The 17,712-nt window shown below is 60.6% G+C and overlaps 1 protein-coding gene across 2 annotated transcripts; it reads right to left on the bottom strand.

The window, feature by feature from the left end:
* Positions 1–20: 20 nt before the first annotated feature.
* Positions 21–8,017, bottom strand: FSCN2 (fascin actin-bundling protein 2, retinal). 2 transcript variants are annotated; one of them, XM_029056990.1, is made up of 5 exons: positions 7,189–8,017; positions 2,674–2,830; positions 2,323–2,444; positions 1,520–1,687; positions 21–1,332 (listed from the first exon to the last, which is right to left on the bottom strand). In XM_029056990.1, exons 1-5 carry the CDS (start codon positions 8,015–8,017, stop codon positions 1,127–1,129), a joined length of 1,482 nt encoding a protein of 493 aa, XP_028912823.1. In that variant the 3' UTR covers positions 21–1,126. The 2 variants fall into 2 exon arrangements, with proteins under 2 accessions (XP_028912823.1, XP_028912822.1); XM_029056989.1 differs by having other exon boundaries at positions 1,520–1,787; positions 2,327–2,444.
* Positions 8,018–17,712: the final 9,695 nt, after the last annotated feature.

The following is a 17,712-nucleotide window of genomic DNA, read 5'->3' as shown; positions in this document are numbered from 1 at the left end:
AACGGAGGGAAGGGAGGAAAAGGGGGAGGGAGGAAAGGGGTGAGGGAGGAAAAACAGGGATGAAAGAAGGGGAGAGGGAAGGAGGGGGCCAGCGCCCTGTAGACCTCGCTGCCTGCCCGGACCCGGTTGGGGCCGCTGCTGGGAGAGGCTGCTCTTTCTAAGTCCGAGGGAGGAGGACTCGGTCCCCATTTTACGGATGGCTCACTGAGGCCCGGTGAAGCCGAGCGACTCGCCCACGGCCACCCGGCAGACAGGCGGTGGAGCCGGGATTCGGGCCCGGGGCCAGACGTTCCCCGGAATCCTGCGGAAAAGGGCCCCCGCGCACCTCCCGCGAGCGTCTGTGCGTCTCCACGCGTTCGTGTGGGTGTGCTCTGGCAGGCGTGTGGGCCCTGGATACGTCTGGGCCCGTGTGAGGTCTCGGGGAGGGTGGGAGACCGTGTGTGGGGGCGGTCGGAGGGACCGGTGCACGAGCACACGAGGCGGGCGAGTACGTGTGCGCGGGAAAGGGATGAGTGGGCCTGCCCGCGTGTGCCGGGCATCTGTGCCCTCGTCTCCGCGTGTGCGCGAGCGAGGTCCTCGGAAGTACGGGTCCGCGGAAGTGTGTGCGATCGTGTGACTGTGTGCCTGAGGTCCATCGGCGTGCAGGGGACGGCGCGTGAGAAGTCACGTGTGTCATCGTGTGTGTTGACACCCGTGCGACGCCAGCACGGCGCGTGGGAAGTGAGGGCCGCGTGCAGCGAGTGAGCATTCACCTCAGTGCCCGCGCGCGCAAACCCACACGTACACGCTGGGCGTCGAAGGCCTGCCCCGGGCCCGAGCGGCCAACGGAGGGGCGGTGGGCTCCGGGCTGGGCTTCCCGCCCCCTCGCCCCCGCCGTGACCCCCCCCGCTTGCCCTTCGCCCCCGAGTCTGGTCGTTGGGACGGCGATGGTGGTGCGGGGGGGGGAGGCTGAGAGAGAACCCCCGGAGAGAGGACCCCTCCCCAAGCCTCCCGCCGGTGTCGGGGAGCCCCCCGAGAGGGACGAGGCCGGGCCCCGGCAGGGAGCCGGGGCAAGCCGAGCCTCCGACGGGGAGCCCTCTTCGCGCCCGGCGCGCGGGGCGCTCGGGGGGTGTCGGGCGGCGGGCGCTCAGTACTCCCAGAGGGTGGAGCGGGCCAGGGAGTCCCCGTCGGCCCGCAGGGATCCGGAGGGCGCCCCGCGCAGGTATCTGCCGTTCTTGGCCTTGATGGCCATGCGGCCCGCCTCCGGGAACTCGAAGAAGAAATCCTCGGGCCGCTCGCCGTCGCTGCACACGCCGCCGCCGGGGGTCGTGTACCAGAACTGCCCGCCCTGGCCTAGAGGGGACGCCGGCGGGGTCGGGGGAGGGAAAGGGTGACGTCAGGGACCCGTGACCCCCCCAAACCCTACCTCCCCCCCCACTCAGGGTCCCGTCCCCCCCCCCCCAGTCCTCTTCCCTCACCCCCCGCCCCCCGCTCCCCTCCCTCGGAGGGGCCGGGCCCCGGGGTCCCGGGGCGGGCCCACCTCGGATGTGGTAGGCCCCGTCGGCGCAGAGGCTGTGGAAGGCGTCGTAGACGGAGCGGTTGGCGTCCAGCAGGTTGGAGCCGCGGCGTCGGCAGACGAAGCCGTCGCCGCCCCTCAGCACCAGGACCGGCCGGTTGGTCACCTTCATGGTGAACTCCTCGTCCTCCCCTGCGGCACAGCCGCGGCCCAGGCGATTGGGGCGGGAGGGGGGCCGGCCAGGGCCAGACGTAGGCCTCCACGCCGGCCCCGGGCAGACCGGGTCACCGCTCTCCGCCAGCCGAGGCTACGCGGCTCCTCTCCCGCCAGGCCCGGCGTCTCCTTCCTCCCCTCTTTCCTTCCTTCCCTCTCTATCCCTCCCCCCTTTCTCTCCTTCACTCCTTCCCTCCTCCCTCCTCTCTTTCCTTCCCTTCCTCCTGCCCTTCTTCCCGTCATTCCTCTCTTTCTCCTTCCCTCCCTTCTTACTTCCTTTCCTCTTCTCCTTTTTTCCCCTCTTCCTTTCCATTCCCTGTCTCCTTCCCTCCCTCCCTTCTGCCTTCCCTCTTTCTCCTTCTCTTCTTCTCTTTCTCCTTCCCTCCCTTCCTCCTCTCATCTTGCTTCCCTTCCTCTTTCTCCTTCCCTCCTTCCTTCCTCTTCCCTTCCTCTTTCTTCCCTCGCTTCTTCCTTTCTTTCTTCCTCTCTCTCCTTCCCTCCCTTCTTCCTTCCTTTCCTTTCCCTAGATCCTTTCCTCCCTTTCCTTTCCCCCCCCTCCCTAAATCCTCGCCCCGGCCACCACCACCCCCGGCCGCAGAGGGGGCTTGCCTCACCCACAGAGCCGCTGACAGCCGCCAGCTGCCCGTTCTTCTTCGTGCAGACGTAGCGTCCGTTGCTGGCCTTGAGGGCCACACGCCGGCCCCTCCACTCAATCTCGAACATCGTATTGGCAGCTCTGCGGGCGGGGGGGGGGGATTGCAGTTTGGGGGGAGGGGTCCTCAGGCCGGACCCCCACCCCCAGGGAGAGAGGTGGCGCCCACCCCATCTCCCGGAGCCCCCCCGATCCCACCTCCTCCTCGGCCTCAGCACCAGAGTCTGACCGAGACCAGGCCCACCCAAATCCGGGGTCCCTCCGGATGACCCCCGCCCGACCCCAGCGGCCGGGAGGAGGCGGGGACCCTCACAGTTGTGTGGCAGTAGACTGGATGCCCCCGTGGGCGACCAGCGTCCAGTAGTTCCCGGCGACGGAACGGAAGCTACGCTTCTTGGTCTCCGGGTCGATTTGCATCTGGAAGGTCTCCAGGTCCAGCTCCTCGTCCTGATTCGCCGAGACGTTGACGCCTGGAAGGGGGTGGGGGAGGTGGGGAGGTCGTGGGGGGGTTTCCGGGCTCCGGAATTCCCGGGGGTGGGGGGGGGGGTCCGTCTCCCCGACCCCCACCCTCCCGGAGGCCGGCGAGTTGGGGTGAGGATGGAACGACCGGCCTCCCCGGACCCGATCGTCTGGACCGTGGGATAGGAGCCGTAGCGAGAGAGGTCCCGCTAATGATAACGGTATTTGTTGAGCGCTTCCTAGGTGCCAAGCGCTGTCCTGAGCGCTGGGAGGGATACGAGGTCATCGGGTCGTCCTCCGGTCTTCATCCCCATTTTGACAGATGAGGGAACCGAGGCCCAGAGAAGCGAAGGGACTCGTCCGAGCTTCCCCAGCAGTCAAGTGGCGGGAGCCGGGGTTAGAACCCGGGTCCTCCGACTCCCGGGCCCGAGCGCTTTCTACTAGGCCACGCCGGTTCGGGTTATTGTTCCAGTGTCCTCTCCCGAGCGCTTAACACAGTGCCCTGCACACCGTAAGCACTCAGCGAATACGATCGACCGACGGGGCCGGGGACTGTGCTAACACACATCGAAGGGAACGGGAGAACAAGCGTTTAATCCCCGTTTCACGGAGCGGGAAACCGAGGCCCGGAGAGGTTGCGTCTCGCCCGGGGCCACGCGGCGGGCGGAGGGCGAAGCCTGGATTCGAACCCGGCCCTCCCGTCTCCCAGCCCCGGGCTCTTTCCACTGGGCCTCGGTGTTGGTTGAGCTCCCACCGGGCACGGCACACTGTGCTGAGCGTTCCGAAATTGCCGCCTCTCTCCGCTGATGGCGGTGGAGGAGGAGGAGGTATTTTAATTCCGTCTTCTCCCCCCCCACCCACAGCCTTTCAGCGGCAGAAATGGGACCTTTTGTAGCCATTCTGCCAAGAAAACCTTTCAAAGCAGTCGCCCTTCCCGCTTCTCCGGAAAACCAAGATGTTATAATGATAATGTTGGTATCTGCTAAGCGCTTACTATGTGCAGAGCACTGTCCTAAGCGCTGGGGGAGACACGGGGGAATCGGGTCGTCCCACGTGGGGCTCACGGTCTTAATCCCCGTTTTCCAGATGAGGTAACTGAAGCACGGAGAAGTGAAATGACTTGCCCACAGTCACCCAGCTGACAAGCGGCAGAGCCGGGATTTGAACCCATGACCGTCCTCCAGTCTGGACAGAGACCCGAGCTGAGAAATATCTTAGGTTTCAAAGCGCGATGACGTGGTTTTGAAAAGAGAAGCAAACGTTTCATTGCTTAGTTTGCTAAGAGAAGCAGGATGGCCTCGTGGCAAGAGCCCGGGCCTGGGAGTCAGAGGACCTGGGTTCTCATCGCGACTCCGCCCCTTGTCTGCTGTGTGACCTTGCCCAAGTCACTTCACTTCTCCGGGCCTCAGTTCCCTCCTCTGGAAGATGGGGATGAGGACGGCGAGCCCCACGTGGGACAACCTGATCACCTTGTATCTACCTCGGCGCTTAGAACAGTGCTCGGCACATAGTAAGCGCTTAACACGTACCGTTATTATTATAAGTTGCAAAGCAAGAAGACGCGAAATCACTTTAGAGAATATTTTGAGAGCGTTTTTGAAAAATGAGCGCTCCGAGGGAGAAGCAGCAGGGGCTGGTGGGCAGAACCCCGGGCCTGGGAGCCGGAAGGTCACGGGTTCTAATCCCGGCGCTGCCACTTGTCTGCTGGGCGACTTTGGGCAAGTCATTTCACTTCTCTGGCCTCAGTTCCCTCATCTGTAAAATGGGGATTGAGACTGGAAGCCCCATGTGGGACAGGGACTGGCTCTAGACTAACTGGTATCTACCCCAGCGCTTAGTACGGTCTCTGGCACATAGTGCTCAGCGTAGCTTTAGTGGATAGAGCACTGGCCTGGGAGTCAGAAGGACCTGGGTTCTAATCCCAGCTCTGCCACTTGTCTGCTGTGAGACCCTGGGCCAGTCACTTCACTTCTCTGGATCTCAGTTCCCTCATCTGGAAAACGGGGATCGAGACTGCGTCTAAGCGGGTTAGGTTGATTCTGCCCCAGCGCTTCATACGGTGTCCGGCACCATAGTAAGTGCTTAACAAATGCCATTTAAAAAAAAAAATCCAGAACCTGCTGCTGTCTGGTTTTTGGTTAAGAGCTTACCATGCGTCAAACGCTGTTCTAAGCGCTGGGGTGGGCACAGGTCGATTAGTCCGGGACTGATCCCTGTCCCGCATGGGGCTCACAGGAGGGAGAACAGGTATTTAATCCTCTTTTAACAGTTGAGGAAACTCGAGGCGCCGAGAAGCCAAGTGACTTACCCAAGGTCACACAGCAAGCAACCGGCGGACCCGGGATTAGAACCCGGGTCCTCCGACGCTCCCCTGGGCCACCCCCGCCCCGGTACCTTCCGCCCCCTGCCAAACAATCCTTCCTAATTGGGCTGTTAACCCGATTAGGGGCGAGCTGAGCGGCCGGGCTCGCTCTCTGTGGCCCAGACGCCCCTATTTATAGCGCGACCGAGGACGTCACCCTCCGTAAGCGGCTTGCCGGACCCAGCGGGAGCTCTGCCCCGGCTCCGTGGACGCCCCGGGGGTCCCCGGGGGGGGGGGGGGGGTCGAGGGCTGGGGGTCTGACCAATCTCGGGGGTACGGCCTGGCGCGGCCTAGTAGGTAGAGCCCAGACCCGGGAGTCAGAAGGTCGTGGGTTCTAGTCCCGGCTCCTCCACGTGTCTGCTGTGTGACCTTGGGCCAGTCACTTCCCTTCCGTGACCTCATCTGTAAAACGGGGATGGAGACCGTGAGCCCCGCACGGGACAGTTTGATTACCTCGTATCCACCCCAGCGCTTAGAACGGTGCTTGGCACATAGTAAGCGCTTGACACATACCGTCGTTATTATTATTATTATTATTATTCTCTGGGCCTCAGTTGCCTCATCTGTCAACTGGGGATGAAGACTGCGAGCCCCATGTGGGACGGGGACAGTGTCTGCCCGGATCTGTCCGTATCCCCCGCGGTGCCTAGCGCGGTGCCTGGCACGCAGTAAGCGCTTGACAAATACCACCGTTATTGCTATTATCGCAGCAAGCGCTCGATAAATACCGTTAATCGATCGATGGATTGATTCCAGAGCCGGGCTGGTGGGTGGGATCGGGCTGGGCGGGGGAAGACCAGCAAGGGCTCGGGGCGCGAGGAAGGCGGGGCAAGGAGGATCGGGGGAAGGGGTGCTGTCGGGGATAGGGAGACCCCCACACCTAATAATAATAATAACGATGGTACTTGTTAAGTCCTCGCTACGTGCCGGGGGCCGTACTAAGCGCCGCGGCGTATGCACCTCAGGAGATGCCCTCGGCGGGCCACGGGCCGCCGTCCCGCGCCTCCTTCTGAGGCAAGCGGCGGCCCCCGTCACCCCCGGCCGGGGCCCGTTTCCATGCCGACCCCCCGGCAAAACGCAGAACATCCTGGGAGGATGGCTCGGGGCCAGGCCCGGCAGCACCGAGCAGCGGGACAGATGCCCGATCGTCGCGTCCCACCCGGGCCTCGCCGGCTGAGGAGGAGGGGGGACGGGGACCGGCCGTGGAGTCCCGGGCCCGGGAGTCGGGGGACCTGGGCTCTTCATCCCGGCTCCGCCACTTGTCGGCACCTCGCTCCTCTGGGCCTCGGTGACCCCCGCCGGGAAGGGAGGCGACGACTGGGAGCCCTACGTGGGACGGGGACCGGGTCCTACCTGATTAGCTTCGATCTCCCCCAGCGCTTAGAACGGTGCCTGACACACGGTCGCGCGCGCGCTCAACAGACACCGCCGTCGTCATCATCAGGTGGGACGCGGCCCCCGTCCCGAAAAGCGGGAGGGAAATCAGATATCGAATCCCCATCTGACAGGTAAAGAAACTGAGGCCCAGAGGGGAGAGATGACTCGCCCTAGGTCGACCGGGAAGCCGGTGGATTAGAATAATGACGATAACGATTACAGCGATGATCGTGGTGACCGGGGCGTTGGTCACCTGTGCGCCGGGCACGGTACTAAGCCCAGGGTGGATCCAAGCCGATCGGGTGTCCCACGTGGGGCTCCCGGCCTCCGTCCCCGTTTTTCCAGATGAGGTAGCCGAGGCCCGGAGAAGCAGAGCGACGCGCCCGAGGTCACCCGGCAGACAAGCGGCCTCCCGCCTCCCGGGCCCGGGCCCTCCCCCCCCGGGCGGCCCGTTTTCCGCGGCCGGGACGTCGTCTTCTTCCGCCGTCCGTCTCCCCGGTTTAGACCGTGAGCCCGCGGCCGGGCGGGGACGGTCTCTATCTGTTGCCCGACTGAAGCCTCCAGGCGCCCGGTCCGGCGTTCCGCACACGGGAAGCGCTGGGTAAACGGAACGAGGGAACGAGGACCCACCTTGGCGGATGGAGACGTATCGGCGATTGGAGGCCACGAACACCACCTGGGGGGGGCTGTCCTCGAGCACGAAGAGCCGGTCCTTGCCCGGCCTGGCTCCGCGGCCGGCCTTCAGGGCGCCGGCGGGCCCGGTGGGCGTGAGGTAGCGTCCGCCGCCGTCCTTGAAGGCCAGCCGGCCGGCCCGGAGCTCCAGGGTGTAGCGGGCCCGGGGCTCGGCCTCCCGGACCAGCCTCCCGTCCTGCCTCAGGTAGCGGCCGTCGCAGGTCCTGAGGCAGTACTGGGGGTCCCGGAAGACCAGGGTCAGCAGGGCCCCGACGCCCCAGGGGGCGTCCCCGTCGGCGGTCACCTCGTCGCCCAGGGGGCCCAGCCGGACGTAGCGCCGGCGGCTGACGCTCAGCAGGTGGGCCTGAGGGTGGGCGGCCAGGTGGACGGTCCAGAGCTCGGCCGCCGTGACGGCCGGGGCGAAGCAGGACAGCCGGTCCTCCGAGCCGCCGAAGAAGCGGCCGTGGGGCTCGGAGCGCAGGGCCCAGCGGCCGTCGGGCTGGGCGGCCACCAGGAAACGCTGGTCCGGGCCGGGCCTGTCCGCCTCGCAGGACACCCGCCCGTCCGCCGACGCCCCCAGGTAGCGGCCCAGGTGGCTCCGGAGGAAGACGGCCGCCGCCGGGCCCGGGGCCTCGTCCTGCTCCAGGGTCCAGAGCTGCTTGCGCTTCAGGCTGGGGGCCGAGGCGTTGACTTTGAAGCCGAAGTTCTCCGCCGTCAGGTAGCGGTGCTCCGCGTTGATCAGCCCCAGCTGGAACCTGGGCGTCCGGCGGAGCCCGTTGGTCGGCATGGCCGGGGCGGGGAGGACCGGGGCGGGACCCTCCCCGCCCCGGTCGCACCGTCCGGTTCCGGTCGCCTCAACCGGGGACCCTCATCGGGGTCCTCCGACCGCAGCGCCCGTGGGGGGCTCGCTCTCCCGTGGCCAGATCCGCCCTGGCCCGCCGGCTGCCGCCTTCCGCCTCCGCTCTCCCCGGCTCTAACGCCCGGCTCCCGGCGGGTCCGGCGGGAGGCTGAGGTGGAAAACCATCGGGGAACCCGATCTCGCCCCGGCCCCTCCCCGCGCCCGGATACAGTTACTCGCTTCTGTGACTCCCGGCCCGGCCCGTCGGGCCCCGCTGAGCTCCTTAGCGATTAGCCGCCTCTTTATTGGTTTAAACCTTCATCCTTCCTCCCGCCCCGGCGCCCTCGTCTCCGCCATCTGCCCGCCCCCCCGGCCCCCAGATCCTCCACCGCCCCCCGCACCCGACAGAATCTGCCGAATCCCTCGCTCGCTCGGGGTTGACTGGGGGTGAAGCAGCCACGGGAAGCAGCGTGGCCTAGTGGGTAGAGCCAGGGCCTGAGAGTCAGAAGGACCTGGGCTATTCTTATTGGTAGTAATAATGATAACGTGGTACTCGCTAAGCGCTCACTATGCATCGAGGGCTGCTCTCTCTAACGCTCGTCCTCTCGCCGCACGTCCATCTCGTCTATCTCCCCGCTGACCCCTCTTGCCTAGGTCCCGCCTCTGGCCGGGAACGCTCCTGGTATAAGAGTAATTAATGATGATAATTATGGTACTTGTTGAGCGCTCACTATGTGCCAGGCACCGCTCTGAGCCCCGGGGGAGGTACAAGGTAATCAGGTGGTCCCCCGTGAGACTCGCCGGCTTCATCCCCATTTTACAGATGAGGGAACTGAGGCGCGGAGAGGTGAAACGCTTGCCCGAAGTCACCCAGCTGACAAGCGGCGGAGCCGGGATTAGAACCCACGACCTCTGACTCCCAAGCCCGGGCTCTCTCCGCTGAGCCGTGCTGCTTCTAGAGACTCTAAGCTCCCCCCTAGACCTTAAGCTCACAGGGAGCAGAGAACGTGCGTCCCAACTCTGTTATATCGTACTATCCCTAATGCTCAGTACAGTGCTCTGCACAGAGTAAGCGCTCAATAAATACCATCGATTGATTGACAGGGGCCGTGTCCCTAACCCTTTCCTTCCTCCTCATCGGTTTCCCGCCCCTCCCCGAGAAGACGGAACTCATCCACCCCGTACACACCCAACCCCCACCACACACCACACACTCTTTCCCTCTCGGCCCAGCTCCAGGGTGAATAATAATAATAATTGTAATCATCCATTAAGCGCTCGCCACGTGCCAGGCACTGCACTAAGCGCTGGGGTGGAGACGAGCTAATCGGGTGGGACCCAGTCCCCGTCCCACCCGGGGCTCAGAGTCTTAATCCCCGTTTTACAGAGGAGGGAACAGAGGGCCAGAGACGGGAAGTGACTCGCCCAAGGTCACCCAGCAGACAAGGGGCCGAGCGGGGATGAGAACTCAGGTCCTTCTGGCTCCCGGGGCCCGGGCTCTACCCACCAGGCCGCGCTACTCACCTGTAAAATGGGGGTGAAGCCCGTGACCCTAAGCAGCGCGGCCTAGACGGTAAAGCCCGGGGCCTGGGAGTCAGAGGACGTGGGTTCTAATCCCGGCTCCGCCACTTTGTCAGCTGGGTGACTTTGGCCAAGTCACTTCCCTTCTCTGGGCCTCAGTTCCCGCCTCTGGAAAATGGGATGAAGCCTGTGAGCCCCACGTGGGACAACCCGATGACCCTGCATCTCCCCTGAGCGCTTAGAACAGTGCTTGGCACATAGCGAGCGCTTCCCAAATACCATGATTATTATTATTATTATTCAAACACAAAAGAGACCGCATCCCGCTGTCCATCCCGGTTTCATCAAACAGTCCGTCCAGTCCAACACAGAGGATTAGGTGGAAGTGACCGCGGGGTCGCCCGCGGTCCCGCGGTCCCCACGCCTAGGTCCGGCCACTCCCCGGACGCTTTCGCCCGGGCACACGCCTCCCCGGCCTCTCTCAGGAAACGCTTCCTTCCTCCGGATTTCTGGGGGCCGCTGGATGCGCGGGGACTGGGCTCTCCGTCCTCCGGCCGACGGACTTCCCTGGGAGGAGGGAGGGAGGTTTCCGGCCTCTGCCGGACTTCAGCCCGGGACCGCTGAACGGGGTCCCCTTTCCCGAGGAGGGATTCAAAATGGCGGCCGCCAGCGAAGCCGGCCAAGGAGAGGCTGGGAAGCTTCCCCTCGGGCTGGGAGGGAGCCAGACTCCGTGACGCCCCCCACCCGGGGGACAGTCCCTTCAAACATAATAATTACGGTATCTTTTAAGCGCTCACTATGTGCCCAGCACCTCCACGGGGGCCAAAGGGGACGCCGGCCCCGTTACGGCGAGGGCGACTCACGCTGCCGTGAACCGGGCCGAGCCGACTCGATCCACCACCGAGAAAGGGCCGGGAAACCCTCGGGGGCGGTTTGAGTCGCTGGGTGTGCCCCGTTCTCCTCAGGCGCCCCCCGAACCCCCTCTTCCTCCACCTCAGATCCTCCCCGCCGCCCCGGACTCTGATTTCTCCCGGGCCTCGGCTCCGCTCCTCTGGCAGATCCGTCTTCCTCAGGCCCGGGCGCCAACGTCCTGCCTGAAAATAGGTTCCGGGGGATTGGTTGCTTAATGATTTTTTCATGTCGGAGTTCTCGCTTTCCTCCGCGGGTCCCCTTACATTCCGTCGCTGCCGGAGCTTCTCTTACGGAGCCGGGGGTCGTCTTACTGGTCCGGCGCGCGGCCTACGTCCGGACGCTGAAATGTACCGAGGCCTAGCCCTGGAATGCGGGTGGGAGAGAGCGGAGGTTTCTTCCCGTCGCTTCGGGAGCCCGGCTCTGACGCCGAGAGAAACCCACGTTTCGACTCTGGGCTCTTTTTTTGTATTTGTTAAGCGCTTACTAGACCTCAAGCGCTGTACTAAGCGCTGGGGAGGATCCAAGCTAATCGGGTTGGACACCGTCCACGTCCCACCTGGGGCTCGCTGTCTTCATCCCCATTTTACGGGTGATCTAACTGAAGCACAGAGGAATAACAATAATAATAAATGATGATGGTCTCTGTTAAGCGCCGACTGTGTGCCAGACACTGTACTAAACGCTGGGATAGAGCCAAGCTCATCAGGTCGACAGAGCCCCTGTCCCACGTGGGGCTTCCGGTGTTCATCCCCGTCTTACGGATGAGGGAACCGAGGCCCAGGGGAAGTGAAGTGACTTACCCAAGGTCCCACAGCAGGCGCGTGGCGGAGCCGGGAATGAGAACCCGGATCCTAGAACCCCGGTAAGCGCAGCATGGCTCAGCGGCCAGAGCCCGGGCTTGGGAGTCAGAGGTCAAGGGTTCTAATCCCGCTCTGCCGCTTGTCAGCTGGGTGACTGTGGGCAAGTCACTTCACTTGTCTGTGCCTCACTGGCCTCATCTGGAAAATGAGGATTAAAACTGTGAGCCCCACATGGGACAACCTGATCACCTTGTATCCCTGCCCCCCCACCCCCCGCGCTTAGAACAGTGCTTTGCACATAGTAAGCGCTTGGCCACTTGTCAGCTCTGTGACTTTGGGCAAGTCACTTCACTTCTCGGTGCCTCAGTGACCTCATCTGTAAAATGGGGATTAAGACGGTGAGCCCCACGTGGGACAACCTGATTCCCCTGTGTCTACCCCAGCGCTTAGAACAGTGCTCGGGCACATAGTAAGCGCTTAACCAATACCAACATTATTATTATTATTAACAAAGACCAACCGTCATCATCATCGCCTGACTTCTCGGGGCCTCAGTTCCCTCATCTGGAAAGGGGGGATGAAGACTCCGGGAAGGGGACTGTGTCCGAACTGAAACTGTACCCTTCCGAGCGCTCAGTCCAGTGCTCGGCACATCGTAAGCGCTCAATAAATACTAGGGAATGATGGGCTCATATCTCCCCCAGCGCTTAGTCCAGTGCTTGGCACATAGTAAGCGCTTAATACATACCACTGAGAAGCAGCGTGGCTCAGTGGAAAGAGCACGGGCTTTGGAGTCAGGGCTCATGAGTTCGAATCCCAGCTCTGCCACTTGTCGGCTGGGTGACCGTGGGCGAGTCACTTCACTTCTCCGTGCCTCAGTTCCCTCATCTGTAAAATGGGGATTAAGACTGTGAGCCCCACGTGGGACGACCCGATTCCCCTATGTCTACCCCAGCGCTTAGAACAGTGCTCGGCACATAGTAAGCGCTTAACAACTACCAACAATATTATTATTATTATTATTGTTATTATTATTGTTATTGCCATAGTTACAGCTCGGGAGTAAAGGGGGCCTCGGGCCTGGTGCGGTGGCGGGTGGACGCCCCCTGGCGGCCCTTACCGGGAACTGCAGCCTGGTGTAAGACAATAACCATTCATTCATTCATTCATTCATTCATTCATTCATTCATTCATTCATTCATTCAATCGTATTTATGGAGCGCTTACTCTGCGCAGAGCACTGGACTAAGCGCTTGGAATGGACAATTCATTCGCTCGATAGTATTTATTGAGCGCTTACTCTGCGCAGGGCACTGGACTAAGCGCTTGGAAGGGACAATTCGTTTGCTCGATAGTATTTATTGAGCGCTTACTCTGCGCAGGGCACTGGACTAAGCGCTTGGAAGGGACAATTCGTTCGCTCGATAGTATTTATTGAGTGCTTACTCTGTGCAGGGCACTGGACTAAGCGCTTGGAATGGACAATTCGGCAACAGATAGAGACCATCCCTGCCCAATGATGGGCTCACAGTCTAGTAATAATAATAATATTGTTGGTATTTGTTAAGCGCTTACTATGTGCAGAGCACTGTTCTGAGCGCTGGGGGAGATACAGGGTCATCAGGTTGTCCCTCGTGAGGCTCACAGGCTTCATCCTCATTTTCCAGATGAGGGACCTGAGGCACAGAGAAGGGTAGTGACTGGCCCACAGTCACCCAGCCGACAAGTGGCAGAGCCGGGATTCGAACCCATGACCTCTGACTCCCAAGCCGCTGCTTCTCCCAACATATGCCTCTCCCTCTAGAGCAGAGGCTCGCAGTCCCGGCGTAATAATCTGTCAGTCAAACTGAGCAAACATTGCAGGGGGAGAGCCTGGGGGACCCAGGAAAAGGAAATCCCTGGTTCTAATTAACTCAAAGTTAATGACCGACTTCCTCTCCTTCCTCCTCCTCCTGACATCACAGCCTCCAGGGCTCCGGGTTTTAAGGAAGATTCAATTCTTCATTCATTCAATCCTATTTATTGAGCGCTTACTGTTTGCAAAGCACTGGACTACGCACTTGGGAGAGTCTATTACAACAATAAACAGTCACATTCCTTGCCTATAACCAGTTTACGACTAGAGGCGGTGAGGTGGGGGGGAGTCAGACATGAATATGAATAAATAAATGATTGATTTGGACGTAAGCGGTGTGGGGCTGGGAAGGGGGGACGAATACAGGGAGCGAGTCGGGGTGACGCAGAAGGGAGTGGGAGAAGAGGAGAGGAGGGCGCAGTCAGGGAAGGCCTCCTGGAGGAGGTGGGCCTCCAGTAAGGCTTCGAGGTGGGGGAAGAGGAATTGTCTGTGGGAATTGAGGAGGGAGGGCGTTCCGGGCCGGAGGCGGGATGTGGGCCGGGGGTCGGCGGCGCGACGGGTGAGATGGAGGCCCGGTGAAAGGCGAAGCGTGCGGGCCGGGTTGTAGAAGGAGAGTAGCGAGGTGAGGTAAGAGGAGGCCAGGGGAAGGACGGCTTTGAATCCATTGGTGAGGAGTTTTCGTTCGATGCCGAGGTGGATGGGCAACGACTGGAGCTTTTGGAGGAGTGGGGTGACACGTCCTGTACGTTTTTGTAGAAAAATGATCTGAGCGGCAGAGTGAAATAGGGAGTGGGGAGAGACGGGAGGCAGGGAGGTCAGCAAGGAGGCCGATGCGGTCGTCCAAGCGGGAGAGGACGAGTGACAGTATTAACGTGGTCGCAGTTTGGAGGGAGAGGAAAGGGCGATTTCAGCCACGTTGTGAAGGTGGGGCCGACCCTGTTCCAAATGCTGGAGGGCCTTATCCCTCCTCTAGTAATAATCATTCTGATATTTGTTAAGCGCTTACTATGCGTCAAACACTCTTCTAAGCACTTAGGGGGGAGGCAGAGGGGCTATTAACCCTCTCCTAATAAGGATTTTGGTATGTGTTAAGCACCTCTAGACTGTAACCTTCCCCTCTAGTTTGTAGTAAGCTCGTTGAGGAGCGGGAATGTGTCTACCAACACATGAAGAGGAGGAGGAGAAAGAGGAAGAAGAGGAGGTGGAGGAGAAGCAGGAGGAGGAGAGGAGTTATGATTTTCAGCCTCACCTGCTTTCAAGCCTCTCCTCCTCCTCTTAGCCTCAGCCCCAAGTTCCCACCGCATTTGAAAGATCCCTTCCCTCCTAAGACTCCCTCCCTGGCCAGGGACCAGTTTGGGGGCTGAGGGGTTGGGAGAGTTTGTCTTCATTAAAAAGAGACGCTCCTCTCCTCTGGCCTCTTCCAGCCTCCTCTGGCCTCCTTTGGGCTTCTCTGGCCTCTTCTGTCTTTCTCCGGCCTCCTCTGGCCTCTTCTGTCTTTCTCTGGCCTCCTCTGGCCTCTTCTGGGCTTCTCTGGAATCTTTTGGCTTCCTCTGACTTCCTCTAGGCTTCTCTGGCCTCCTCTGGCCTCCCCTGGCCTTCTCCGGCCTCCTCTGTCTTTCTCTGGCCTCTTCTGGGCTTCTCTGGAATCGTTTGGCCTCCCCTGACTTCCTCTAGGCTTCCCTGGACTCCTCTGGCCTCTTCTGGGCTCCTCTGGACTCTTTTGGCCTCCTCTGGGCTTCTCGGGCCTCCTCTGTCTTTCTCTGGCCTCCTCTGGGCCTTCACTGGCCTTCATGGAGAAGGCAGAGAGGAATGAGGTTCACACTTCCCCTCCCGGGGCCCTCCCAGTGCTCTCTCTGGTCTGGGAGAGAGGTCAGAGGTCAGACATTCCTGGTCAGGAGCCGGCCCGGCCCCGGGGCCACTGTGGCCAGCCTGTCTTTCCTGTTGGCTGAGCCACTCCTTTGGGAGGGGTCCTGGGTTCTAATCCAGGCTCTACCCCTCGCCTGCTGTGGGACCTTGGACGAATCACTTCCCTTCCGTGGGCCTCAGTTCCTTCATCTGCAAAATGGGGGCTCAAGCCCCATTCTTCCTCCTACTTAGGCTGTGAACCCCATCGCGGGACAGGGATTGTTTGTTCACCTGATGATCTCGGCTCCATCCCAGTGCTTCGTACAGTCCTTGGCACATAGTAAGCGCTTAAAAATACCACTGTTATTATTATTATTACTCTGCTGATGGATGGATTGAAATTTCCTCTTAAAAATTCCCCCTTCTAGGCTGTGAGTCCCAGGGGACTGTGTCCGATAGGATGATCTCGTGTCTACCCCTGCTCTTAGGGCAGTGCTTGACAACCTAAGTAAATGTCCAACAGATACCATCAAAGGCTCTAATAATAATAGCAATAAGAATAATAATAATCTGTAAAGAGGATATTCAAGGCCTGTCCTCTCTCCTACTTAGACTTTGAACCCCATGCAGAACAGGGCCTGTGTCCAACCTCTGCTTTTCTGTGTGTTTCTTTGTGGTATTTGTTAAGCGCTTACAAGGTGCCAAGCCCTATGCTAAAAACTGGGCGAGAAACGAGATCATCAGGCCCCACATGGGGCTCAAAGTCTAAGTGAGAGGGAGAACAGGAAATGAATCCTGACCTTGCAAATGAGGAAACTCAGGCCCAGAGAAGGGAAGCGACTTGCCCAAGGTCAAACAGCAGGCAAGCGGCGGGGCCGGGATTAGAACCTCACTCCCTCCTCTTGCCCCTTCCTATCTCGCCTGGCCGCTCTCCTACTCCAACCCGGCCCGCACGCTTCGCTCCTCTAACGCCGACCTTCTCACGGGGCCTCCGTCTCGCCCGTCTCGCCGCCGACCCCCGGCCCGCGTCCCGCCTCCGGCCCGGAAACGCGCTCCCTCCTCATCCCACGGACGATGACTCCCCCCCGCCTCCGAAGCCTTATCAAAGGCCCATCTCCTCCCAGAGGCCTTCCCTGACTGCACCCACCTCTTCTCCCTCTTCCTTCTGCGTCACCCCGACTCGCCCCTTTTATCCATCCCCCCTCCCAGCCCCGCACCCCTTATACGTCCATATCTGTCATGGATTTAGATTAACGTCTGTCCCCCCACCCCCCAGACCGTCAGCTCGATGCGGGCAGGGAATGTGTCCGTTCACCGCCCTCTGTCCTCTCCCAAGCTCCGAGTCCATCGGCGCCCGAGCGATACGGCTGACCGACCGACGGAACCCAGGTCGTCTAGCCTCCCGGGCCTGGGTTCTATCCACTGGACCGCCCTGCTGTGCTGTAGTAGCCCCTCCCCCGGCTCCCCGGCCTCCCCGGCCTGACCTCTGACCCCAGGGCCCTATCGGTGATTGAGGCCCTGCCCCGCTATCGGTTCCGAGGAAGGGTGAAAGTCCTGTCGAGGCTTGATTTCCGGGCTCCGGGAGGGGAATCCGACGGGAGCCCGGAAAACTCACCAAATATAGACACGTCTCCTCTAGCCTCCGCCGAGCCCACGCCCGCGCCGCCCCACCTGCGTTTAACCGCACGCCCTGCTCTCCTCTGTCCCTCTCTCTCTCTCGGTGCGTGACACACATTCCCCTAAATACTGTGCTCCTGGCCTCCTCTAAGGAAACCCCCGCCCTCCGTAACACACCCTCTTGCTGGAGGAGGAAGAGGAGGAGGACCAGGAAGGAGGCTTTAGTACCTACAGACTTGGTTTTGGTTTTTTTTAAAAGGTATTTTGTTTTTAATGGTATTTGTTAAGCGCTTACTCCGTGCCAGGCACCGTGCTAAGCGCAGGGGTAGATAATAATAATATTTGTGGTATTTATCAAGCGCTTATTATTACCCAGCAGTGTACTAAGTGCTGGGGTCGATTATAATAATAATAATAATAATTGCGGTACTTGTTAAGCGCTTACTATTACCCGGCACTGTACCAACTGCTGGGGTAGATAATTATTATATAGCTCTTACTATGTGACAGGCACTGTATTAAGCATTAGGGTAGATGTTAATAATAATAATATTGTGGTAGCTGTTAAGCGCTTACTATGTGCCAGGCACTGTACTAAGTGCTGGGATAGATGGTAATAATAATAATAATTGTGGTATTTGGCTTACTATGTGCCAAGCACTATACTATGCGCCGGGATGGATACAAGCAGGTCGCATTGGACACAGTCCCTGTCCCACGTGGGGCTCACGGTCTCGATCCCCATTTTACAGACGAGGAAACTGAGACCCAGAGAAGTGAAGCGACTTGCCCAAGGCCACGCAGCAACCAGGCGGCGGAGCCGGGGTTAGAACCCACGACCTTCCGACTCCCAGGCCTGGACTCGATCCACTCCGCCGTGCTGCTTCCTTGTTATGTTGTTCTCTTGAACCCTCCCAAGCGCTTACTCCAGTGCTCTGCTCGTAATAAGTGCTCAATAAATACCACGGACTGATTGACTTGCGCCGTCAGCCTTGGGCTTGAGTTCAGAGTTCACACTGAGGCTGGAGTGGACTCTGCCTCGGTCAATGACTGAGGGGAAGGGAGTGAGGTCTGTAAATTCCTTGATGGCGGGG

The sequence above is a fragment of the Ornithorhynchus anatinus genome, unplaced genomic scaffold (assembly GCF_004115215.2).
Source record: "Ornithorhynchus anatinus isolate Pmale09 unplaced genomic scaffold, mOrnAna1.pri.v4 scaffold_264_arrow_ctg1, whole genome shotgun sequence".
NCBI classification, from domain to species: Eukaryota; Metazoa; Chordata; class Mammalia; order Monotremata; family Ornithorhynchidae; genus Ornithorhynchus; species Ornithorhynchus anatinus.
This window is presented reverse-complemented; position numbering and strand designations above follow the sequence as displayed.